Here is a 27,553-nt window from a genome sequence, read left to right on the forward strand (position 1 = left end):
AGGACACAAGCTCAACATCTGTCAATCTTAATGCAAAGGGAAGCCCGCTCCAGAGAGAAATAACAATGCTATAGAGGGCCCTTGTACCCTCTGAACTTTAGGAAAACTGAGGCAGAAATAGATTCTAAATGATGCCCAAGACATGCTTGACAGGTTAAGTCTTTGGCTACTTTAAATTTAACTTTTTACACCAAACCTATTTAACTTCAAAATGTATAAATAAGGTGTACCTTGGTGCAAACAAAACTTGCCCTGGGTGTGACTCGGGTGAGGGAGGCCTCCACCATATTGTCTAGACCTACTGTATAGAGGAGAGCACTGGGAGGCTACAGACTCCGTGGTGGCCGGCTTGACTGGCAGGACTGTTGCCACTAAACACAAATTATGATTCCTACGTTTGATACCCAGAACTAGTAAAAGCAAAGATTCATGGACAGGAACCATGGTGATCAATTAGTACCAATTTGCACCATCCAAATCTACATGCTCCTGCAAAAGTGAGATTGCCATGAATCAACTGGAAAGTGCAGCCATCTCCAATATCTTCCTTACCAAAGTTGCCGTCGCTCACCAACGGAAATGCTGGACCTTTTAAGTCCGTTGTGGGGCTCCGAACCTTGTGCTGTTGGACAAGTCTGTCCAGTTGCTTCGCCGCCATGTTATAAATGCCAGGGTCAATGTCCCCTATGGTAAAAAGCAAGAGAAGTCACTTAGACATCTTAATACCCATGATAGCGGTCCCCAACCAAACCACCGACCATCCGTCCATCCAGAGCCTACCCCAAGAGACGCTCCCATCCCTTATCAGTAATATGCAGTACACCTGAATATATTGCGCATCTTATGCCGTATGAGGTCTACGAAGTTCAGACATGCATTTAAAATGTTGTTCATAGTGTCTCATTACTATATATGTACTGCTATGTCTGCGAGTGAGGACATGCACTTCTGTAGAGTCTGGGACAGCAGCAAGAGCGCTAATCAGGGAGGGACTGAAGGCTGTTCTCCTTAGGAGCGCTTCTCGTCTGCCTCTCAGCTTAAACTAGGAAGTCAGGAATCTCCCATCCATGAACATTTAGGTGAGCTGACCTACCCAAGATCCATTGGGGTTGGAGGGGTGTAGGTTCACCTACCCAGGATACACTTATTCAGGATAGGGGGTGTCACTGAATCAGAAAACACATTCTGGTAGGAGTGGCCCATCACACTTGAAGGTTACAAATTTGGAATTGGGGATGGGGGAATATCCTACCCAGAATGCATTCAAGCCAAGGGGATGAATCACACAGTAGAGGAGTGGAGAGAAGCATCGCCACCATGCAGAAACCAGTACACAATGATATGTTACAAAGGAGGATGGATGGTGATGAACACCAAACATGCTAAATGCAGCCAGTTCAGCTATCAAGTACACAATTTGAAAGGAGTGAAAACTTCAAAAATGTATAATATAGTAACAAAGGACAAACAATCGATGGACAGAATGCAGAACGAATCAAAACATTCACCCCCAGTCAAGAGATCTGGGTTAAATCCATCATTCTTTTGCTCACCATGCCACCCCAGTTTAGACCTGGCCATATGCAAATCAGTCTTGATCCTGTGCCTCATGGGAACAGTCCAGCCCGAACTGCCAAGCCAGGTCCTCCCTGGACCGGAAACAAGCATCCAAGGACCGGTTTCGGGGTTTCACCCTCTTCAGCCAGGATGGCTTGATTGCAGTGGCACAGTAGCCCAGGACCCACGTCTGGGCATACCTGGCGCACTTAGGGCGAGAAAGCAAAAGACACACAATTGATGGACGGAATGCAGAACAAATCAAAACATTCACCCCCAGTCAAGAGATCTGGGTTAAATCCAACATTCTTTTGCTCACCATGCCACCCCAGTTTAGACCTAGCCATATGCAAATCAGTCTTGACCCTGTGCCTCATGGGAATAGTCCAGCCCGAACTGCCAAATGCGCCGGGTACGCCCAGACGTGGGTCCCGGGCTCACTGTGCCACCAGAATCAAGCTATCCTGGCTGAAGAGGGGTGAAACCCCAAAATCAGTCCTACGATGCTTGTTTCTGGTCCAGGGAGGACATGGCTTGGCAGTTCGGGCTGGACTGTTCCCATGAGGCACAGGGTCAAGACTGATTTGTATGTGGCCAGGTCTAAACTGGGGTGGCATGGTGAGCAAAAGAATGATGGATTTAACCCAGATCTCTTGATTGGGGGTGAATGTTTTGATTTGTTCTGCATTCTGTCCATCAATTGTGTGTCTTTTGCTTTCTCGCCCTAAGTGCGCCGGGTATGCCCAGACGTGGGTCCCGGGCTCAATGTGCCACTGGAATCAAGCTATCCTGGCTGAAGAGGAGTGAAACCCCGTAACCGGTCCTAGGATGCTTGTTTCTGGGACAGGAAGGACCTGGCTTGGCAGTTCGGGCTGGACTGTTCCCATGAAGCACAGGGTCAAGACTGATTTGTATGTGGCCAGGTCTAAACTGGGGTGGCCTGATGAGCAAAAGAATGATGGATTTAACCCAGATCCCTTGACTGGGGGTGAATGTTTTGATTCGTTCTGCATTCCATCCATCAATTGTGTGTCTTTTGATTTCTCGCCCCAAGTGCACCGGGTATGCCCAGACGTGGGTCCCAGGCTCACTGTGCCACTGGAATCAAGCTATCCTGGCTGAAGAGGGGTGAAACCCCGAAACCGGTCCTAGGATGCTTGTTTCTGGTGCAGGGAGGACCTGGCTTGGCAGTTCGGGCTGGACTGTTCCCATGAGGCACAGGGTCAAGACTGATTTGCATATGGCCAGGACTAAACTGGGGTGGCAAGGTGAGCAAAGTGAGCAAAAGAATGATGGATTTAACCCAGATCTCTTGACTGGGGGTTAATGTTTTGATTCATTCTGCATTCCGTCCATCAATTGTGTGTCTTTTGCTAATATAGTAACAAAACGGCCCTTCTAACCAATATTTCTTTGGGTGGAGTGGTCACCTATACGGCATACATTTGCCCCAGGTGGAGCGGTCAACTGTCCATAATAAATAGGTTTCACACATATAGGATAAACGAATACACTTGGTTATCACTTGGATAGGTACCTACTTAAGATACACTCAGAGGGCCCCTGGCCTAGGACATGCAAGAGATGGTACAGGGGCATCACCTATGAAGAACACATTCACGAGAGGACACCACGTTTGGAATAGGGATGTCATCCATGAAGAATACACTGGGGGATGACACACTGTAGGTGTCACCTATGTAGAATAAACTAGGGTGGAACAGGGTCAGCTATCCCAAAAACACCCATGCAGTGGTTCTGTCATCCACCCAGGAAGCAGTGTTGGGAAGAGGTGGGTCACTTTCAGGTGGGGTTACCTAACTAGGAGTAAAATGGACATGGACACAATTACTTATCAAGCATCATGATAGAGTGGGTTTGGTCAGAGAGATGGTGTGAAGTAGCCACTTTCGTAGATGGTACTCGAAGGGTTTGTGCCATCTTTCTAGGGCACACGGAATCACTCACCTATCCAGGATACACTAGCGTAGGATGCAGTTACATAGCTAAAGTATAGGGTGCCTAGGTAGAGGTGGTGGAGGTCATAGAACAAGAATGAACCTATGTAGGCAGTAGTCTTACTACACCCAAATGTACTTGAGTGTTTTTGAAAAGTCACCAACCTGGACACATTTCGCATTTAGGCCGGTGGGGCATTCAGACCACTTGGCAGGAGCAAGTGGGGCACGGGGGCTGATCTGATCAGCATACACTCTGTAGTAGCAGGCCAGACTACAGAGGAGACACTAATTTAGGGGATCACCCACACAGGATAAACAGGGGCAGATCCCAATCCAGGACACATTTAGACTGGGGTGGTGTGACCTTTCCATGATACACTGGTGCTTATGGGGGTCACCCTCACTGCATGGACTCAGAGGGTGTCTCCTTCCTTTGAGTAGTGGGGATCATCTACAGTTAAACAGTGGGCATAGATCACAAAATCAGAACACACTGAGTAACAGGGAACTTACAGACTCTAGCCTAAAGCGGTGGGCGACTGGACCAGAGAAATGTCAGAGGGTCCTCGAGCAATGATCACCCGACTCTTAGATTGGGAAGTGATCATGACAAAGCCTGAATAAATCGAGGTGGGTTTCACTTTAATACCTTGGGCAGCGGCGATCACTTATGTAGGGCACCCTTGAGGGCATTTGGGTGAAGCGGCGGATGTGTACCAACAGTAAACTGAAGTGGTCAACTAACCAGGATACATTAGAGTGTGGCCACCTAACCACAATTACTCAGCTGGTGGGGAGCAGGAGTCCTGCGTCTAGAATACACTCCCTCTGCACACCGTGCATTCAGACGGAGTGCACCTGCCCAGCATTCACTAAGACAGACAGGTTGGATTCCTACTTAGGATACATTTAGGTGAGGTGGGGTCACTTGTCCAAGATACACTCAGATGTGCTCATACCCCCCTCCGTGATCGGGGTGGGTCAAAAATCCATAATACACCTGAGTGAGTAGAATAACCAACCCATGGTTCACCAAGGACGAATGGGGAAGTAGTCACTTACTCAGAATGTGGGGAGGAGGGGTAAATTACCCAGATTGGGGGGCTGGGGGGGGGTACGTGGTCACTTACGAATGAGGGCAGTGGTTAGTGACCCCCATGTCTTGCCGGGGGGGCATTCATATACCCAGACATACTAAAGCAGGTGGGTGTCAGCTGCCCAGAGGACACTCAGGTGAGGTATTTTATTTTGGATACACTCAGGTGAGGGTGATTTGTCTTCCATGAAAGGTGAATTTTGGGCCACGGTTTGTTATGTGGCGGAACCCTGCCCAGACGTCTCTCAGGCACAGGGCTAGTCCCCTCTCCAGGACACACTCGGCTGTGAGGGGTCAAGGAAAGACAGTACAAACGGGCGATGGAATGGGTACAAGGACACTGCGCGTGGGGGGTGGGTATTCTTATGTACCTAGCATACATGTGGGTAGCGGGTGCCCCAACTCAGAATACAGGCAATGGAGTCTGGGTCACATATCCACAACACACTTGGGTGGGACGAGGGAAGAGTCGCTGGTCACCTTCCTAGAATGACCTCCAGTCTGAGGACGTAGGGTCTTCTATCGAAAAACCCTTGAAGGGGTGGGCTACCCACCCAGCTTGAGGTAAACCCACCTTGTCTGCTAGGGGCTGCTTGTCTCGCCTCCACAGGCAGACCATGGGAACCACATGTGTGTGCAAGGAACGTGCCTGAACATGTACAGATTCTAGAGGGGCCCCAGACAGAGGGCGCCTGCAGACAGGGGGGCGCAGGGCACCGGCCTGCACACAGGGGGCGCAGGGCACCGCCGGCCTGCACACATGGGGCGCAGGGCTCATATACATGGAGGGCAAATGATACCGCTCATTACAGAGAATGTGGGCTCTTCGCTACAGACGGGGGGCGCGGGGCACTGCCTCATGACGCAGAGGGCACGGCGTGGACACTCTACTACAGACCGAGGCCGCCCGCAGGCTACAGTCGGAGAGGATTTGGGGGTAGACTGCGGGCACCCAGCACAACATGGCCGTCCTTCAGCCTGGGAGGATCACAGCGCCGTCTCCAGCGAGGGGGCTGGTGTTGGAGAGGGCAACAATCCTTAAGACACAGTGCTGCCTTCAAAGCCGGAGACGAAAGTCTTTGCCAGGCTCTGGGGCGAGGCCACCTCGGAGCTTTTCTTTCTCGGAGCCCCTCCCGCTTTCTGCGGCCCCTATTAAGGCCGCAGGAAGCCGCAGGCGAAGCTTAGATTTTACATCTCACCGTTTCGCAGTGTACCAAGAATTTCGCTTTGCTCACGCCCACTTGGTATTATGACAGAAAGAAGTAAGTATTTGACCACTATATTTCGGAAAACACCGACTTTATCAAGCGTTAGATATGCAGCCAAAACGACTTCGGGGAACGGAAAGCAATAAATGGTGAAAAAAAGCTTTTGTAGTATTGGCCTCACACGTGCCATCCGACGAACCCAGCCCTTTTCAAAGAGACGGAGACGTCTTGGGTGCGAGGAGTTATTTGAATTGCCCAGAGCAGCTGAACACGACTTGAGGGTGTAAATGATGCTCTTAACACAGGGAATCCCTTTACACCTGGGTGGCCACATCCCATCCAATTTCCACGCCTGGACGATTGTAAAATGTTCAGGACTGGAGACACAGTGAGGTGGTCAAAGTATTTACACTCGGCGAGTGCCCACATCTCCCAGGGAAGTATTTACACTCGGGGAGTGCCCACATCTGCCCAGGGAATGCCTTTTATCTCCGAGTGACACCAGCTTCCACAGGGAACATGCAGCCTCAATTAAAGATGGACATGCTTCTGTCCTCTCTGTTGTCCTCGGCAACAGATTGGGCAATTCCCAGATGATACCACTATACTCACTGAGGGGTGACGCATGCACAGGGGTGTATGTGACGTCACGGAAAGGCCATAACAAGACAGAGAGCTTGGGTGTGAGAACAGCTTTGGTCTTATAGGTGAATATGCATGCCTTGGGATGTGTGTACCATCACCGACTGATCCTGCATGTCTGTGGACGAATGTGTCTGGAGGGACAGTCCACAGATGGCCAATGGTACCTCTGCAAAAACAACAATTGATGGACAGAATGCAGAACAATGTCATACATTCACCCCAGTAGAGAGATCTGGGCCTAAATCCATCTTTTTTTGCACTCCACACCACCCCAGGTCAGACATGGCCATATGCAAATCAGCCTTGACCCTGTGCCTCATGGGAACAGTCCAGCCCGAACTGCCAAGCCAGGTCCTTCCTGGACAGGAAACAAGCATCCTAGGACTGGTTTTGGGGTTTCATCCCTCTTCAGCCAGGATAGCTTGATTCCAGTGGCACAGTGAGCTCAGGACCCACGTCTGGGTATACCTGGCGCACTTAGGGCGAGAAAGTAAAAGACACACAATTGATGGACGGAATGCAGAACAAATCAAAACATTCACCCCAGTCAAGAGATCTGGGTTAAATCCAACATTCTTTTGCTCACCATGCCACCCCAGTTTAGACCTGGCCATATGCAAATCAGTCTTGACCCTGTGCCTCATGGGAATAGTCCAGCCCGCAATGCCAAATGCGCCGGGTTGCCCAAACGTGGGTCCCGGGCTCATTGTGCCACTGGAATCAAGCCATCCTGGCTGAAGAGAGTTGAAACCCCGAAAACAGTCCTAGGATGCTTGTTTCTGGTCCAGGGAGGACCTGAGTTGGCAGTTTGGGCTGGACTGTTCCCATGAGGCACAGGGTCAAGACTGATTTGCATATGGCCAGGTCTAAACTGGGGTGGCCTGGTGAGCAAAAGAATGATGGATTTAACCCAGATCTCTTGACTGGGGGTGAATGTTTTGATTCGTTCTGCATTCCGTCCATCCATTGTGTGTCTTTTGCTTTCTCGCCCTAAGTGCGCCGTGTATGCCCAGACGTGGACCCCAGGCTCACTGTGCCACTCTAATCAAGCTATCCTGGCTGAAGAGGGGTGAAACCCGAAACCGATCCTAGGATGCTTGTTTCTGGTCCAGGGAAGACCTGGCTTGGCAGTTCGGGCTGGACTGTTCCCATGAGGCACAGGGTCAAGACTGATTTGCGTATGGCCAGGTCTAAACTGGGGTGGCAAGGTGAGCAAAAGAATGATGGATTTAACCCAGATCTCTTGACTGGGGGTGAATGTTTTGATTTGTTCTGCATTCCGTCCATCAATTGTGTGTCTTTTGCTAATATAGTAACAAAACGGCCCTTCTAACCAATATTTCTTTGGGTGGAGTGGTCACCTACACAGCATACATTTGCCCCAGGTGGAGCGGTCAACTGTCCATAATAAATAGGTATCCTGGACCGGAATCAAGCATCCTAGGACCGGTTTCTGGCCATCAGCCGTCATCAGCCTGGATAGCTTGACTCCAGTGGTGTGGAGAGCATGGGACTCATGTCTTGATTCAGGTCCAGGAAAGACATGGCTTGGCAGTTTGGGCTGGACTGTTCTCATGAGGCACAGGGTCAAGGCTGATTTGCATATGGCCGTGTCTGAACTGGGGTGGTGTGGAGTGCAAAAAAACGATAGATTTAGGCCCAGATCTCTGTACTGGGGTGAATGTATGACATTGTTCTGCATTCTGTCCATCAACTGTTGGTTTTGCAATGGTACCTCTGGCCTGGCAATTGTACAACCTTTAGGGACATCCTCCGGGAAGTAAGTTAACCCTCCTGCCCTGCCGAGGTCTCTGGCCCCAGAAAGTAATTATAACTGCAGTGTGGATATGCTTGGTGTCTGTGAGGGACAGACCATAGAGGACGCCTTTGCCCTCTGTGAGTGACGTCACTCTGAACAAAGAATGGACACTATGGCATCACTATGGGCAGAGCTAGAGGAGGCTGATATCAATGTAGACAGACATGGATTTCTGTGACATCATCAGGTGGCTACGACGTCTTTCCGATCATAGCAAGCAGAGTGTGACATCACTCGGATCGGAGAGGATAGGATTCAACCTCTTTCTGATCATAGCAAGCAGAGATTGTGACGTCACTCTGATCAGAGAGGAGAGTCTGTGACATCACTCTGATCAGAGAGGATGCAAAATAACTCTGAACAGAGAGGAGAGGTTGTGACATTACGCTAATCAGAGAGGAGAGGTAGTGACATCACTCCTATTAGAGAAGAGAGTTTGTGACATCACTCTGATCAGAGAGAATGACATCACGCTAATCAGAGGAGAGGTTGTGACATCACCCAATTACAATGCGTGCAGAATGCTGCCGCACGACTGGTGCTCGGACTTCCAAAAAGAACCTCCGTTAAAGCTGCCCTGTCCAAACTCCATTGGCTCCCAGTTAAGGAGAGGATTAAGTTTAAGACCCTTTGTTATGCCCAACGCATCACGCAGGACAAGGGCCCTGAATACTTAAAAAATCTCCTTATTAAACATCGCCCGACCCGGAATCTAAGATCATCTGGCATGATGTTATTCAAACTCCCCCGAATCATCAGAGCCAAAATGGGAGGAAAATCCTTTAGGTATTTAGCCTCTAAACATTGGAATGCGCTCCCGCTCCACCTGCGGATGGAGCCATCCGAATTGATATTTAGGACAAAACTAAAAACTTATCTGTTCTCCAACATGTAATCTCACTCTGTGCTCCTTTGCCATAGCTCCTCTGGATTTCTGTATTGTATTAGCAGTAAGCGCGGGGACACACAGTTTTGTGCAGCCAGGCGCTTTATAAATGCCTTATTATTATTACCCGATCAGATAGGAGAGGTTGTGACATCACTCCGATTAGAGAGGAGAGGTTGTGACATCACTCCGATCAGAGAGGAGAGGTTGTGACATCACCTGATCAGAGAAGAGAGGTTGTGAGTGTGACATCACCCGACCAGAGAGGAGAGGTTGTGACATCACCTGATCGGAGAAGAGAGGTTGTGACATCACCTGATCAGAGAAGAGAGGTTGTGGCATCACTTGATCTGAGAAGAGAGGTTGTGGCATCACTTGATCTGAGAAGAGAGGTTGTGGCATCACTCTGAACAGAGAGGAGAGGTTTTGACAATAGTCTGATCAGAGAGGAGAGGTTGCGACTAAGGTGACCAAGCGTCCGTAAATTTCACGGACCGTCCGTCATTTTAGTGTGATGTTCGTTGTCCGTAATAATTCCTTTTACAGACGCCTTCTATCCGTAATTTTGGACATTAATTACAGTGAGCTGTGCTGTGCCTCTGCGACAAGTCCCAAGAGATTAAAAGTTCTCAGGGGGCAGCTTGCACTTCTCCAGAGACTGCAGCCCCTCACTGAGCTTGTACAGACTGTGGACAGGCCCATTGTCATTCTGACTGAGGCTGATTATCCCCGTTCGAATGACAATGCGCCCTCTGCCTTTAGCGTATCATGTGCTAGTGAGTGCCTTGGAAGCCAGTGATTCACTTGGAGACAGTAGATAATAATTAGTGATTACAGAGGAGCTTTCACCAAACAGAGGACTGTGGGGAACTTGCGGCCTTGTGTAATTTGCCAATGTTGTTCACGGAGAGTGATGGGCAGGAGCTGTAACGGGCAGGAGCGGTAACGGGCAGGTGCGGTGACGGGGCAGGAAAGGCGACGGGGCAGGAAAGGCGACGGGGCAGGAAAGGCGACGGGGCAGGAAAGGCGACGGGGCAGGAAAGGCGACGGGGCAGGAAAGGCGACGGGGCAGGAAAGGCGACGGGGCAGGAAAGGCGACGGGGCAGGAAAGGCGACGGGGCAGGAGCGGTGACGGGACAGGAGCGGTGACGGGACAGGAGCGGTGACGGGACAGGAGCGGTGACGGAGCAGGGGAGGCGACGGAGCAGGGGAGGCGACGGAGCAGGGGAGGCGACGGAGCAGGGGAGGCGACGGAGCAGGGGAGGCGACGGAGCAGGGGAGGCGACGGAGCAGGGGAGGCGACGGAGCAGGGGAGGCGACGGGGCAGGAGCAGTGAACGTGCAGGAGCAGTGAACGTGCAGGAGAGGTGAACGTGCAGGAGAGGTGAACAGGCAGGAGAGGTGAACAGGCAGGAGAGGTGAACAGGCAGGAGAGGTGAACAGGCAGGAGAGGTGAACGGGCAGGAGAGGTGAACGGGCAGGAGAGGTGAACGGGCAGGAGAGGTGAACGGGCAGGAGAGGTGAACGGGCAAGAGCAGTGAACTGGCCAGGAGCGATTAGAGAGGAGAGGTTGTGACATCACTCCGATCAGAGAGGAAAGGTTGCGACATCACCCGATCAGAGAGGAGAGGTTGTGACATCACCCGATCAGAGGAGAGGTTGTGACATCACCCGATCAGAGGAGAGGTTGTGACATCACTCTGAACAGAGAGGAGAGTTGTGACATCACTCCGAACAGAGAGGAGAGGTTGTGACATCACTCCGAACAGAGAGGAGAGGTTGTGACATCACTCCGATTAGAGAGGAGAGGTTGTGACATCACTCCGATCAGAGAGGGGATGTTGTGACATCACTCTGTTCATAGATTATGTGAGATCACACTCTGAACGGAGAGGAGAGGTTGTGACATCACTCCGATCCGAAAGAAGAGGTCGTGACATTACTCGGATCTTTGAGGAGAGGCTGTGACATCATTCTGATCGGAGAGGAGAGGTTGTGACATCACTCTGATTGGAGAAGATGTGAGATCACTCTGAACGGAGAGGATAGGTTGTGACATGACTCTGAACAGAGAGGAGAGGTTGTGACCTCACTCCAATCAGAGGAGAGGTTGTGACTTCTCTGTTAGAATTGAAAATGTGATTATCCCATTGCTTGTATTTCATAAGTTAGCATTCATGACGCCATTCTATTAGTAGCCGCCATTTTGTTCTATGGTCGAAACCAAGCTCCTGCCTCATACTGCTTGCCTCAGCAGAAAACTGCCTCCATGCATCTAACTTTGTGTTTCTCAAAGGCCGAGTTCAGCTGCACTAATGAATGTACTCTCTATTATGACATATCGTTGCTGTTAGATAGGCTCGTTCACACCTTCTAGAATGGCAGGCACTATCAAAGTAACCTTGGGGCAGAGATAACATGTACCCTCTCTCAGGACTGTAGTTCATCCTTCTGTGTCTCCTTTGTTTGCTAGTGCCTGGACTGGAAATTTCTAGTCTGGGCGTGTTCTTAGGGAATTGGAAATGTATGATTCTGAATGTTACGTTGGGGGGAGTCAGTCCCTCAGCAGCCTTCTCGTGCGGCAGGTAAGACTGGGCTCCACTGCAGCGCAATACTTATAAATAACTTTGGTTTATATTCTCTACTGACTGACTGACTGACTGACTCTTCACTTGTTTGGAAGGTCGAGAAGTGGTCATCGGATTGATTCAGGTCACTTCCTTTATCAATCCGAGAGGAGAGGTTGTGACATCACTCCGGTCAGAGAGAATGACAACACGGTAATCAGTGTGGAGAGGTTTGACATCACTCTGATCTGAGAGGAGAGGTTGTGAATCTTCGAGCCCTACAAAGGTCTCTGCTCCCGAGAGTAATTATACCTGCAGTGTAGATGCCTGGTGCCTGTGAGAGTTCGACCCAGACTAGAGAGGCCCCTAGCCCTCTGTGAGTGACTGTACATACCTTGAGGAGACTTGGCCACAGTGGGCACTCGGTATATGGTGCATCACTGGACTTCATAGGTCTTGGGAATGTGTTTAGTAGAGTGAGTGTCTTGGGCCTCTGTGATTTAATGCATCTTGAGGGTGTCTTTGTCGCAGGAGACTTGGCCACAGTGGGTCATCGGTATATGGTGCATCGCTTGACTACACATGTCTTGGGAAAGTCTTCGTTGGAGTGAGTGTCTCGGGCCTCTGTGATTTAATGTCTCTTGAGGGTGTCTTTGTCGTAGAAGGGACCTCACCAATGACACCCCCACGGTAGCTGCAATCATTCACTAAACCACGGCTACCCCCAGACAACAGAATCACTTATTGCACCAAAGACATCGCCAAGCCAGGGACTGCGGGGTGGTAAAGCCTCGGAGATGTCCCTGGGACAGTGATCTTACCTGGCCTCTGCCCAGAAGGGTGCTCGAGCTCATAGCATGGCATCACAGGCAGGGTGCTGGGCCGAGGTGAGCCAGGCGGCTTCTTTTTTGGGTCCACTTCCTTCGCAGAGCTCTTCTTCTTCAGGAGGCCCTTGAGAGAGAAGGGTTTGCTGGACTTCCGGCGGGCTCCCAGCGAGGTGGGCTTCTCTGGGGCAGGTCCATACATCGCCTCCTCCGTGAAGTCCATGGAGTCGGAGGGTGGCACGGCACATGCCAGGAACGGGTTGGGGGTCTTAGGCCTCTTTAGGGAGTCTCCGGGGCCAGGGGCTCTTCTGGGCTCGTCCAGCACCCCGTCCAGGGAGTCGTGGGACTTGGCTGCAGCGCCGCCCTTGCTCTTCAGGGGGCTGTCCTTCTCCTTGGTCTGGCTGTGGCGCCGCAGCAGTTGCTTCATGTTGGTTTTGAAGCCATGCTTCTTCTCTTCCACCCTGTTAATCTCCTCGTGAATGGAGCGCCAGGTCCCGTTCTGGAATGTTCCATCCTCCTTCTCACTGGGTGCCGGCTTGCTTCCTTTCCTCTCGGAGGGCCTCGGCGACCGCTTCATGGAGGGTTTCTGATGCCCATCTCTTGCTGGCCTGTGGCAGAAACAACAACGTTACAACATGTTTCACACTCTCATACACAACCTTTGGAAGAGAGGGAGGATTGGGACTTAGTTCTTGGTGTGCAGACAAAGAGTGCTGTTACTTTGTCATGGGAAGGGAAGTTGTGGAGTGTGAGATGAGTGGCCCCATTGTGGACTGTGAGAAGAGGCTGACATCACTGGGGGCGGGGCGGGAGGAGGCGGACATCACTGCGGGCAGAGACAGGGAATGAGGTGACGTCACTGTGGGCAGACCGGGAGGAGGCTGAAATTACTGTGGGCAGACACAGGGAATGCTGTGACGTCACTGTGGGCAGAGCAGGAGGAGGCGGACATCACTGTAGGCAGACACAGGGAATGCTGTGACGTCACTGTGGGCAGAGCAGGAGGAGGCGGACATCACTGTGGGCAGAGACAGGGAATGCTGTGGGCAGAGCAGGAGGAGGCTGATATCACTACAAGCAGAGACATGGAATGCTGTGACATCACTGTGGGCAGAGCAGGAGGAGGCGGACATCACTGTAGGCAGACACAGGGAATGCTGTGACATCAATGTGGGCAGAGAGAGAGGAGGCTGACGTCACTGCAGGCAGACACAGGGAATGCTGCGACATCACTGTGGGCTGAGAGGAGGCTGACGTCACAGTAGGCAGAGACAGGGAATGCTGTGACATCACTGTGGGCAGCGAAAGGAGGCTGACATCACTGCAGGCAGAGACAGGGAATGCTGTGACATCACTGTGGGCAGAGCAGGAGGAGGCGGACATCACTGCAGGCAGACACAGGGAATGCTGTGACATCACTGTGGGCAGAGCAGGAGGAGACGGACATCACTGCAGGCAGACACAGGGAATGCTGTGACATCACTGTGGGCTGAGAGAGAGGAGGCTGACATCACAGTAGGCAGAGACAGGGAATGCTGTGACATCACTGTGGGCAGCGAGAGGAGGCGGACATCACTGCAGGCAGACACAGGGAATGTTGTGACATCACTGTGGGCAGAGCAGGAGGAGACATCATCACTGCAGGCAGAGACAGGGAATGCTGTGGGTAGAGCAGGAGGAGGCTGATATCACTACAGGCAGAGACGGAATGCTGTCACATCACTGTGGGCAGAGCAGGAGGAGGCGGACATCACTGTAGGGAGACACAGGGAATGCTGTGACATCAATGTGGGCAGAGCAGGAGGAGGCGGACATCACTGCAGGCAGACACAGGGAATGCTGTGACATCACTGTGGAAAGAGAAAGAGGAGGCTGGCATCACTGTAGACAGACCGGGAATGCTGTGACATCACTGTGGGCTGAGAGAGAGGAGGCTGACATCACAGTAGGCAGAGACAGGGAACACTGTGACATCACTGTGGGCAGAGCAGGAGGAGGCGGACATCACTGTAGGCAGAAACAGGGAACAATGTGACGTCACTGTGGGCAGAGCGGGAGGAGGCTGATAACACTGTTGAGAGACCGGGAATGCTGTGACATCACTGTGGGCAGAGCGGGAGGAGGCTGATAACACTGTTGACAGACCGGGAATGCTGTGACATCACTGTGGGCAGCGAGAGAAGAGAATAAAATCACACAGATCATGGAGAAAGGGAGATTGTGACATTTGTGACATCACTGATGAGAGAGGGGAGACTGTAACATCACTGAGGCGAGAGGAGAGATTGTGACATCATTGACGCGAGAGGGGAGATAGTGATATCGCCGTGTTAGGGAGGGGAGATTGTTACACCACTGAACAAAGAAAAGATAGGGACACCACTATTTATGAACAAAGGGAAGGCTGCAACACCACCCTGATCAGAGAGGGGAGATTGTGACAGCACTCTGGCCAAAGAAGGGACATCGTGACATCACTATGGATGAACTGAGTGGAAGCTGCGACGCCATTCTGATCCCAGAAAGCAGAGAGAGTGTGACGTCACTGATCAGAGAGGCTATGACATCATTATGTTCAGAGAGCAGAGATTGGAACATCACTCCGACCAGAGACGTTAGACTGTGACAGCATCACTGTGGGCAGACAGAAGATACGAGGGACATTATTTCAGAGGCCAAGCATCCAACCCAGAGAGAAGTCAGACCTCGGCTGCGAACACAGGGGGGGGGTGCAGCTGCAGCACATTTTATACACAAATCACGCTGGTACTTAAAGGATCAACAAAATATAACTTTCAGAAAGCAGAGGGTATCTATCACTTGCCGGCCTAAAAATCGAAGCTCAGACAATTGTGGAGAGACCCTGTCAAAAGTGAGTCACCGTGTAACTCTTCATCATCCCCGTCTTAGTATCACAGTGGTAGAGGGCACCTTTACACTGGGCAATGAGCGCCCTTAAACCGGTAGCGCTTCTGCGGCTGTGCAGGGTGCCCTGACTGCATATCTAAGGCAACGACATTTTTAAGAAAAAGTATTCTCGTCAGTTTTTGAAACGGCACTATACAGGGTGCGTGGTGTTTAAAAAAGTATCAGGGCAAGTATGGGAGCGAGTATACTACCACTAACCCAAGAAGCAAAACAGCAGAAACCGCACCCAGCTAGGCGTGGAATTAAGAAACACGGGAAGTGCCGACAACAGGCCCAGCACATTTCCCATTCTTCTCCGTTCCTTGCTCTTCCGGTTTCATTCATAATATAAGTTGCATTTGTTGCTGTCGTTTTATTTTGCCTCTTGCTTTCATCAAACTACGCTTTGATCATTATTTCCCGGGTTGGGGGAGGAGGGGGCACGGGGGTCACTCTGCACTCCCTTTAGCTATCCTTCATTTCATGAAAACACTCCATAGTATCACATTCATGCCAATAGACCCGATTCAGGCGGGAGACCACCGATTTTTCAAGCCAAAAATGGCTTTATTTTAGCTGTATCCCGCCTGAAATTGCATTTCCTACAAAATAAGTCAATGGGGAATTTTCATTCTCCCGATTTTTTATTTATTTTAAATCTCCCACGTCCCTGTCACACCCCGGCCGGTTAGAAGCGGACATTCCCGCGGTACCTGCTGACGGGACAGCTCTTCTCGAGAGGTGTTGGTTTCACCACGCCTGTCCCTTTCACGCGCCTGCATCCGCGTCTAACGCGGGCCCAATACGGAAGTCATTGCCACTTATCTGAATCTGTAAGCCTTAAAGGGGCCATCTGTATCTGACAGGCACCAACAATAAGCATTCTCGAATGTCGCTCTGTTTGATGACGTCAGCTTAGGGTTTGAGACGTGTTCTAACATCATTCACTCAAAAATGGGTGCGAAAAGGAGTTGACCCCACATTTGAATTTGAAGTCTTAAAAGGACACAAAGCAGTAAACAGAGCCCATCCAGGCATGGGGCATTTTTACTTCGAATGGCAGGAAGCTCCTTGGGGGAGGGCGGACAGGAGGGGGGCGTTGCTTATGTGTTGTATACTGTAAAGATTTTACGTAAACGATTGGTTAATAAAGTCCACCCTCACCACAAAGTCCACCCTCACTGGATGCCCCGTTGTGACATTCCTTGCTGATATTCCAGGACAGAGCTTCTCACCAGGTTCTTGGTTCTCCTTTTACTGGCTTCAAGATGAAGGTAGTCAGGCGATCAGGAGACAGATGCGTTCCTTCTGACGGATCACACTCTCTATTGAGTGGGGTCAGGATTCTTGGTTTTCTTCCTTTTAACTGCCCAGATCCTCTTGACCGGTTCCATTTCCTTGCAGTATCTCAAGTCACAGTGTCTTTGGTGAGGGTACTGGGAGTGAAATGTTCCTTCATTGATGGCTGCAAAACCTGGAGACCTCTCACGACAGAGCTTTTTTGTCACTCCTTCGGACGGATAGCCGTGAGTGTCCGCAAGAACGGTTGGGATGCCCACATAGCAAAACTTCAAGATGGGGCACAAGGCCAGCCGGAAAGGAGTCTCATGAATTGTTGAGAACTTCAAGCGGAATCCTTTGCAATCAAAAGCATTAACAAGGCAATTAAGGGCATTTCTTACTAACATTAATGAACAATTTCTTCTTTGTCCAGCAGATGAACTATTTAATGGGAGCCAAAGCAAGCAACGGAAAAAATACGTGACTTATAGGATTTATGCTTAGATTGTTAGGCTACCACCCGGAATGTCGTAGATGGTTGGTACGCTCATTTCCTTCACCACTGGAGGCATGGCGTCACATCTTTTAGCTCAGTTCAGTTGCCAGCTGCTGAACCGATGGAACTGCCAACCTGCTCATTGTGAGAGACCATGTCTTTCATAACGAGAGGGGCCCGGGCAGGTAAATTGATCCTGGGAGACATCTGTCTGCTAAAGAGATGTAAAACATCTTGTGGCTTTGTTCTCGTCTCATAACTGTACTTTCCTTCTCTATTTGGACTGGCGGTGAGATTGATGCTAAAGGGATAGGATCTGATTCTAGACCTAGACAGCACCTCATCCTTTCACCCATACGATGTTGCAGTCGCTTGAAAGACTTCTGCATTCTAGCAGATTTTTATAAAGCAGAAGTATTTGTTAAGGATGCCGGACTCCACGTATCAGTCCTTTGGATTCCTTTCAGCCCCCAGGGTTGTGAAGGATGCTGGGCTCCGTGTATCAGTCCTATTGATTCCTTTCAACCTTAAGGGTTCTTTAGGATGCTGGGCTCCACGTACCAGTCCTATGGATTCCTTTCAGCCCCCAGGGTTGTGAAGGATGCTGGGCTCCGAGTATCAGTCCTTTGGATTCCTTTCAGCCCCCAGGGTTGTGAAGGATGATGGGCTCCGAGTATCAGTCCTTTGGATTCCTCTCAGCCCCCAGGGTTGTGAAGGATGCTGGGCTCCGCGTATCAGTCCTTTGGATTCCTTTCAACCTCAGGGGTTCTTTAGGATGCTGCGCTCCACGTACCAGTCCTATGGATTCCTTTCAGCCCCCAGGGTTGTGAAGGATGATGGGCTCCACGTATCAGTCCTTTGGATTCCTTTCAGCCCCCAGGGTTGTGAAGGATGATGGGCTCCACGTATCAGTCCTTTGGATTCCTTTCAGCCCCCAGGGTTGTGAAGGATGATGGGCTCCACGTACCAGTCCTATGGATTCCTTTCAGCCCCCAGGGTTGTGAAGGATGATGGGCTCCACGTATCAGTCCTTTGGATTCCTTTCAGCCCCCAGGGTTGTGAAGGATGCTGGGCTCCGCGTATCAGTCCTATGGATTCCTTTCAACCTCAGGGGTTCTTTAGGATGCTGCGCTCCACGTACCAGTCCTATGGATTCCTTTCAGCCCCCAGGGTTGTGAAGGATGATGGGCTCCACGTATCAGTCCTTTGGATTCCTTTCAGCCTCCAGGGTTGTGAAGGATGCTGGGCTCCACGTATCAGTCCTTTGGATTCCTTTCAGCCTCCAGGGTTGTGAAGGATGATGGGCTTCGAGTATCAGTCCTTTGGATTCCTTTCAGCCTCCAGGGTTGTGAAGGATGCTGGGCTCCACGTATCAGTCCTTTGGATTCCTTTCAGCCTCCAGGGTTGTGAAGGATGCTGGGCTCCACGTATCAGTCCTTTGGATTCCTTTCAGCCTCCAGGGTTGTGAAGGATGATGGGCTCCACGTATCAGTCCTTTGGATTCCTTTCAGCCTCCAGGGTTGTGAAGGATGATGGGCTCCACGTATCAGTCCTTTGGATTCCTTTCAGCCTCCAGGGTTGTGAAGGATGATGGGCTCCGCGTATCAGTCCTTTGGATTCCTTTCAGCCTCCAGGGTTGTGAAGGATGATGGGCTCCGAGTATCAGTCCTTTGGATTCCTTTCAGCCCCCAGGGTTGTGAAGGATGATGGGCTCCGAGTATCAGTCCTTTGGATTCCTTTCAGCCCCCAGGGTTGTGAAGGATGATGGGCTCCGAGTATCAGTCCTTTGGATTCCTTTCAGCCCCCAGGGTTGTGAAGGATGATGGGCTCAGAGTATCAGTCCTTTGGATTCCTTCAGACCCCAGGGTTGTGAAGGATGTTGGGCTCCGCGTATTAGTCCTTTGGATTCCTTTCAGCCCCCAGGGTTGTGAAGGATGATGGGCTCCGAGTATCAGTCCTTTGGATTCCTTTCAGCCCCCAGGGTTGTGAAGGATGATGGGCTCCGAGTATCAGTCCTTTGGATTCCTTTCAGCCCCCAGGGTTGTGAAGGATGATGGGCTCCGAGTATCAGTCCTTTGGATTCCTCTCAGCCCCCAGGGTTGTGAAGGATGCTGGGCTCCGCGTATCAGTCCTTTGGATTCCTTTCAGACTCCAGGGTTGTGAAGGATGCTGGGCTCCGAGTATCAGTCCTTTGGATTCCTTTCAGCCCCCAGGGTTGTGAAGGATGATGGGCTCCGCGTATTGGTCCTTTGGATTCCTTTCAGCCCCCAGCGTTGTGAAGGATGATGAGCCCCGCGTATCAGTCCTTTGGATTCCTTTCAGCCTCCAGGGTTGTGAAGGATGCCGGACTCCGCGTATCAGTCCTTTGGATTCCTTTCAGACTCCAGCGTTGTGAAGGATGATGGGCCCCGTGTATCAGTCCTTTGGATTCCTTTCAGCCCCCAGGGTTGTGAAGGATGATGGGCTCCGCGTATTGGTCCTTTGGATTCCTTTCAGCCCCCAGCGTTGTGAAGGATGATGAGCCCCGCGTATCAGTCCTTTGGATTCCTTTCAGCCCCCAGCGTTGTGAAGGATGATGAGCCCCGCATATCAGTCCTTTGGATTCCTTTCAGACTCCAGCGTTGTGAAGGATGATGGGCTCGTGTATCAGTCCTTTGGATTCCTTTCAGCCCCCAGGGTTGTGAAGGAGGCTGGGCTCCGCGTATCAGTCCTTTGGATTCCTTTCAGCCCCCAGCGTTGTGAAGGATGATGAGCCCCGCGTATCAGTCCTTTGGATTCCTTTCAGCCTCCAGGGTTGTGAAGGATGATGGGCCCCGTGTATCAGTCCTTTGGATTCCTTTCAGACTCCAGCGTTGTGAAGGATGATGGGCCCCGTGTATCAGTCCTTTGGATTCCTTTCAGCCCCCAGGGTTGTGAAGGAGGCTGGGCTCCGCGTATCAGTCCTTTGGATTCCTTTCAGCCCCCAGCGTTGTGAAGGATGATGAGCCCCGCGTATCAGTCCTTTGGATTCCTTTCAGCCTCCAGCGTTGTGAAGGATGATGAGCCCCGCGTATCAGTCCTTTGGATTCCTTTCAGACTCCAGCGTTGTGAAGGATGATGGGCCCCGTGTATCAGTCCTTTGGATTCCTTTCAGCTCCCAGGGTTGTGAAGGATGATGGGCTCCACGTATTGGTCCTTTGGATTCTTTTCAGCCTCCAGGGTTGTGAAGGATGCTGGGCTCCGAGTATCAGTCCTTTGGATTCCTTTCAGACTCCAGGGTTGTGAAGGATGCTGGGCTCCGCGTATTGGTCCTTTGGATTCCTTTCAGCCCCCAGCGTTGTGAAGGATGATGGGCCCCGCGTATCAGTCCTTTGGATTCCTTTCAGCTCCCAGGGTTGTGAAGGATGATGGGCTCCACGTATTGGTCCTTTGGATTCTTTTCAGCCTCCAGGGTTGTGAAGGATGATGGGCTCCGAGTATCAGTCCTTTGGATTCCTTTCAGACTCCAGGGTTGTGAAGGATGCTGGGCTCCGCGTATTGGTCCTTTGGATTCCTTTCAGCCCCCAGCGTTGTGAAGGATGATGGGCCCCGCGTATCAGTCCTTTGGATTCCTTTCAGCTCCCAGGGTTGTGAAGGATGATGGGCTCCACGTATTGGTCCTTTGGATTCTTTTCAGCCTCCAGGGTTGTGAAGGATGATGGGCCCGCGTATCAGTCCTTTGGATTCCTTTCAGCTCCCAGGGTTGTGAAGGATGATGGGCTCCACGTATTGGTCCTTTGGATTCCTTTCAGACTCCAGGGTTGTGAAGGATGCTGGGCTCCGCGTATTGGTCCTTTGGATTCCTTTCAGCCCCCAGCGTTGTGAAGGATGATGGGCCCCGCGTATCAGTCCTTTGGATTCCTTTCAGCTCCCAGGGTTGTGAAGGATGATGGGCTCCACGTATTGGTCCTTTGGATTCTTTTCAGCCTCCAGGGTTGTGAAGGATGATGGGCCCCGCGTATCAGTCCTTTGGATTCCTTTCAGCTCCCAGGGTTGTGAAGGATGATGGGCTCCACGTATTGGTCCTTTGGATTCTTTTCAGCCTCCAGGGTTGTGAAGGATGATGGGACTCCACGTATTCAAAAGAAACAATTGATGGACGGAAGTCTGGACAATGCAAACATTCACCCCCAGTCACAAAGATCTGGGGTTAATCCATCATTCTTTTGCTCACTACATACACCAGCCCAGTTTGGACCCAGCCATATTTCAGCCCCACCTCCGGATGGTTTTAACCCGTTCGCTGCCTCGGTCGGCCCCCGGCCATCCAACGTCACAGTGGGCATGGGCGGAGGACAGCCGGAGGCCGTCCGAAACACGCCCACTCCATAAATCACCCGCGGCAGAATTTGCGCCGCGGTTAACGGGTCAAAGAAGGCGATTTTCACAAAAATGCTGCCAATTAACAAAAGCACATTTTCATTCATGGGTGGCACATGTCCTTATTTAAAAAGTAGCTGATGACAGTGTTTTACAAGTTCCCATTAGTACAGAGAACGCCTCCTGGAGACCAGGCTATAGGTTCAAGTGGCAATAACACCCCTCAACTTCCAATCTAGACCACAGCAAGAGTCAAGTCACCACTGGTCTTACTGGTTTTCTTTCAGACGGTTCAGTTTCTGTTCCTTTGATCTTTTTTTACTCCCTCCTCAGTGATGGAGATTCGCAGGCAGTGATATTCTTGCTCCTCCTGGCCTTCTGTGTCTGGTGCTTGCCAGCTTTTCTAGCACTAGGAGAAGTCGGGTCCAGAGATTCAGGGCGAAGAAGGAGTCAGCCCTCCTTAATCCTTAGCCAGTCACACAGGAATTTTTTCAAGGAGGTGGTCTATTTTTTCGTCAATCACTAGCATCTCTCTGCCTTTACAGTGACTGTAGTGGTTTTTATAATGTACACATAACGGCGATTGTGCATCTTCCAAAGCGAGTTAGAATTCAAGCACAATCTACTCCATCTTTTACAGCACCCTGATTCAGTTCCTGATCAAGCGAGGCACTTGATGGCAAAAAATAAGCCCATAGAGCTCCAGTTTTACAAATGGCAGACTTGTGCTTGTTCTTGGTCTCCCTCCCACTCATCCTAACACATATTCCCTCTGTGAGACTTCAGGAGCAATGAGGGGTCATAAACCCATTAACTTGGGAGCTACAAGTCGGTGTTTCTTAAAAGACAGAAATTGTGACAACTTAGGAATGTTACAGTAGCAACTTATGTGATAGTAATTGATGTTAACGAATGGTTTTCATTTTCCTTATTTATTAATGAGAGCCATTAAAATGCCATTCCTTCTACTTAATTAGACGTAAAAGAAGAAAAATAGGTTTTTATCACGTAAACAGGTGAAGCCTGAGCCTCTCTGGTAACGTAGCACTTAACCGTTTTTAGATGGTATGCATTTGCACAACTTACATTTTAGATTTAAGCACTATGTAGCTGGGCCGAATTTTGACAAAACACAGTGACATTTGACCTAATCACTGTTAAGTTTATAATTTCAATAGCAAAAATAGTCTCATTTTTACTTACTTTGAAAATGTGTCCATAGTCTGGAGTGTTCCTGGTTGATTCCTTTGCGCCTGGTGCACGTTTTGCTTCTCTGCAGGTCACATTTGGAATTTTGAGTACCCCTTACAGTTAACTTATAAAAATGTCAGCTATGCTAAACTGCCTAGAAATCAAAGTACCATTTCACCAGAATAAAAATAAATAAAAAACTAGGGATATTAACATATACTTCAAGGAAAATGTTTGCCTGTTTATAATAAATATAGCTTTGCCAGTTTTTTAAAGACACTTTGAGATGGTGCTTTTATTTATGAGTGGCAGTTAACTCCCTTACCCGCTGACTAGACTGTAAACCACAACAATAGCACAATTGTTTCACATTCTCTTGTGAGTGACTAGCCACAGAATTAGACAGGCGAAACTACTTCCTGAGAAGTCATAGAAAACGTCGTTATTTCCACAGCCAGTATGTTGGAGTCCAGAGACTATGATATTGTCCACACGCCGCTAAGTAACGTCAAAGAAGAAACAAAACACATGAAACTGACCCTAAACTAGTCCCTACTGTCCTTGCTCTGGTTTCAGGTGTTTTTGCATTAGCAGACTGCCCCTCCCTGCCCTTGGGACAAACCACTGTGTTGCTTGTAACATACCTGTGGCTGTATTTGGTATGATCGTGGTACGCCCGTCCCACATGGCCAACACGGGACCCTTCTTCCTGGCTCAGCGAGCGCTTTAAGAAGGCCTCCAGGACATGCTTAGTTTCCTCCTTAATGGTCGCCTGCGGCATGACGTGGGCTGGGTGATGCTTATCCATCCTTTACTGGAGCCTGTGAGAGTAAAACGATCAAAAGGTAAGAAAACGCAAAGGAACACCTCGAGAAAACTTCCACCTGTGCTGCATTTTACTGAACACATTAGAGGCGCTTGCTTGGGCCTGAACCCACTCATCTGTATGCTAGCATGCTTGGGAGGGACACACTGGTTGGTGGGCTCTGAATTCCCTAGTTATGATCAGCAGCATGCCCAGAAGAAGAGGCTGTTGAGGATGAGAAAGTCCTAAAGTGGAAGAAATGAGTCGGCTGCCAATGAATTGACTGGATGTAAAAATATTAATGCATTTTGAAAAATAATGAGGATAAAGGGCATTTGAAACCTAAAAGGCACCTCGAATGGAAGAACAATTTTTTGGAATTTGTTCTCATGCAAAGAATGACTTGGTGATATAATGTTAGGATTATTACTAGGTGCAAACTATATAATGTAAATGATTAGAGAGAAACTACCATTTTGGAAAAGGTTGGGGATTTGAGGCGGCTAATCCCTTAGTGTTTACTCCAGTGTTGGACCCTGGGGAGGGGGTTGAGGGCAGGAGTGAGGGACACAAGCTGCTGCTCTTTTGTTGAGGCTTGTATTCATGTTTTCATCATGGAAGCTTGCTGATTCAGACAGACCGGTTGGGGCCTGGAATACCAGTTTATGCACAGTACCAAGCCTGGGGTGATGATTTCTGGGGCCTGGATTCCTGTATGTGTGTGGTGGCATGCCAGGGGACACAGACAGGTTTTCAACGGATTTCAAGGTTTCTGTATGGCAGCATGCTTGAAGGACAGACAATTTGGTCTCTGAATGCCCGGTTTCTATCGGATACAATACTTGAGGGGGACGGCCTTGACGAGACTTCCATTTCCTGTTTCTGTGCAGTAGGATACCTCGAAAGAAGGCGGATTGACCTCTGGATTTCTATCAAAGTTTTTATTCAATTTTTTTTTTTTTTTTAAATTCATAAAAATATGTCCAACTTCAGACTCTTCCTTCCTCAGGGGCACCTTCATACCACTACCCCTGAAGGCCATTTTCAGGGGATTTCAAACCAGAATAAAGGCTTGTTACTGAACTTCACGAATTCTAAGCACAAGCTCAGAATAATAATATGATTAAAAGCCCTCTAATGTAATGTCTTCAGCTACAGACCTCACTCAGCCGCTGAGCCCACATCCATCTGAAGGCCACTAGTGCAGCGATCAGCTGCCTTGCCATAATAAATTCATTGTAGTCCTTGCCACCATAAGCGCAAGCCCCAGATCATACCCATTACCAAAAGCACTTACCATCCTAAATCCACAGTAGTCCATACCACTGTACTAATCTTCATAGCCCCTAACATCAGAAAAGAACTCGGGCCTTTCCCACCCTTGCTACCCAACCAATTCTCTAGATCCTGTTATCACAATCATCACTGCAGCCCATACAACCACACCTCTCACCATAGCCTACCCAAACAATCTTCACACCATATCCTTGCTACATACCATCATACTACCCATATCTATCATTGTAACATCACTTTAGTGCTTGCTACATACCAAGGCAGGTCTTTGTCTGGAGTGGCACAGTGGCTTGGTTTTGAATGCTGCCCAAGTGATTGACTCTGGCTAGACTGTTTGCAAATATTCCTTCCATTACATTTTGTGTGTTTTATGTAGCATCCTATATGGCTAAACAGCATTCCCAGATGCGGGTCCAATCCTCACGGGATCCAAGCTTATCCTCACCGACCAGGCCAAATGGGGCTGAAACCAATCTGGAGTTTCTTGGGGTGCCTTCTGGAGGGGGCTTACCCTGGCAGTTCATGATGGACTGTTCTCATGAGGAGCAGGATCAGTACTGATTTGTGTACGGTGAGCCTTTATCCCGAGTGGCACAGTGGGCAAAAAAAAATGAGAGGTCGGTATACTACCCGAGCGATTGCAAGGTTAGACTATTTGAAAGCACTCCTCCCATTTCCATTGGTGTATTTTACATACCATTCACTACAGCCCTTGCCATCATACCAATCACTAAAACCCTTGATGCCATACCCTGTTCCATAGCCTGTTCCATAGCCTTATCATATCCACCCTCTCAGTCCTCATAGTCCTTACGACCATACCCGTAATACCCCTGCTCGAATATCATCTCTATACCCTATCAGCATATCCATCACTTTAGCCCTCCCTACCACCATAACATCGCTGTAGGCCTTGCCACAAAACCTATCACTGTAATCCTTGGACCAAAACAGCCATCAGAGCTCTTGGTATCATACCTATCAATATAGCATACATACCCAGTATAGCATGTATAACAAGCACCAAACCCATTACTTTAGCACATGCCATAATACCTTTCTCCGCTGCCTTATACGTGTCACCAGAACCTATAATATCATATGCTGCCTTATACGTGTCACCAGAACCTATAATATCATAGTCTATTTCACCATACCTGTCGTTATTAACCTGCTTACAACACACATCACTGCAGCCCTTATAGTCATTTGCATTGCCCGAGCCCTTATCCCATTTCCATCACATTCTTGTTACCAAACCTAGCATCGTTGCCCTTTATACCATACCCACCACCATATCCTTGCAAACATATTTATCACAATTGCCCTTGCCACAGTATTTCTTACCAAGTCTTTGCCACTGAACAGACCCTCCAGGATTTCGCGATATCGTGGTTTCCCTCGAAATCGGCACTTTTGTAAAAATGCCGCAAATTTGACATAAGTGCCCACGAAAATGAAGGATAATTCTTCACTTTTCTGGCAATGCAGGAAATCAGGGTTCACATAAAATTATGAATCGAAATATTTATAGATGAGGGCACGAAGTGTACTGGTGGACTTCCATGATGCCATTTCCATTTTGGTAGTACAGGATGCATAAATGTAAACTGAACCCAGTGTCCCCTGGTGCATCTCACTCACTCAGGCATCTCACCCATTGTTTGACTACGGGATATCACTGAGCGCACCTTTCATGCACATCACCAAGCAGGCGGCAGAGGTGGATCACTCGTGTCCCCAGGTGTATATTATCCTGTACTTTGCTGCAGCATGTCACCATTCACCCTCCTGATGCACATCAACCAGTGTCCCCCGGTGCACCTCACTCACTCAGGTACCTCACCCAGTGTTTGACTCCTGAAGAACTGAGGCCGACAACTAACTGCTGGTAATCATGAATGGGGTGGCCATTAAAATAATCTGGTCTGATGTAGTCAGTATAAAAACACTAATAATGTTAGCAGCTCGGTATGATTTTCATTGCACGGAAATACAGGCACACTGAACATGGAAGGTGAGGGGGTAAATGGGCAACTAGAGCATGGGCGTCAATTCACTAAAATGCTAGGGGTAGTGGAAGGGACATCACAGGAAATAACATCACGTCGGGGCCTATTTCAAAGTGGAATACTCTGCTAAAACAGTTTTCATTGTTTTAAAGCTGAAAATGAATGTTTATGAGTAAAATGAAGTGCCGCAAAAATGCCGCTAAATTTCCATATTTTTGCAGCTAAATTTCCATATTTGTGTTGCTAAATTTGCTAATCCATGCCGCTATATCCTGGGGGGTCTGATTGAACCCCCTTCCCACATAGGCTCAAGGTAAAACAACACACTTCTAACCACAGCTCCCCACAGTGTAGCATACTATCCTTGTGAATAAGCGTTTCAGTGTTCCATAGAGGGGTAACAAGTGCTATAAAAATGCTACAATACAATAACTATCATCATAGCCATCATCATCATCATCATCATCCTATCACTGAACCCATCCCCCATATCTTTCAACACACCCTTATTACAACAACTACTATAATCACAGACATCTCCCCCCCCCCCCCCCCCGAGCAGGAAATAATTAATCTAACTAAATGAAAGTGGGGCGGTCTCAGGTACCTGGACTTTCCCTGCCATATAAAGGAACTTGTCTAGCGGGACGTCATCCATCATGAAA

At 49.5% G+C, this 27,553-nt stretch overlaps 1 protein-coding gene across 2 annotated transcripts in view; it reads right to left on the reverse strand.

Annotated features, from left to right (window-relative positions):
* BCL2L12 (BCL2 like 12) overlaps positions 1–27,553 on the reverse strand; it is a 136,867-nt gene that overhangs the window by 27,493 nt on the left and 81,821 nt on the right. For both annotated transcript variants that reach the window (XM_078655260.1, XM_078655259.1), the window contains exons 4-6: positions 23,420–23,596; positions 12,560–13,170; positions 553–684 (exon numbers count right to left, since the gene is read on the reverse strand). In XM_078655260.1, coding sequence (XP_078511386.1) covers positions 553–684; positions 12,560–13,170; positions 23,420–23,583 — 907 coding nt within the window. In that variant the 5' untranslated portion in view covers positions 23,584–23,596. The remainder of the gene's footprint in view (positions 1–552; positions 685–12,559; positions 13,171–23,419; positions 23,597–27,553) is intronic.

This window comes from Lissotriton helveticus, chromosome 7, assembly GCF_964261635.1.
Source record: "Lissotriton helveticus chromosome 7, aLisHel1.1, whole genome shotgun sequence".
Taxonomy (NCBI): Eukaryota; Metazoa; Chordata; class Amphibia; order Caudata; family Salamandridae; genus Lissotriton; species Lissotriton helveticus.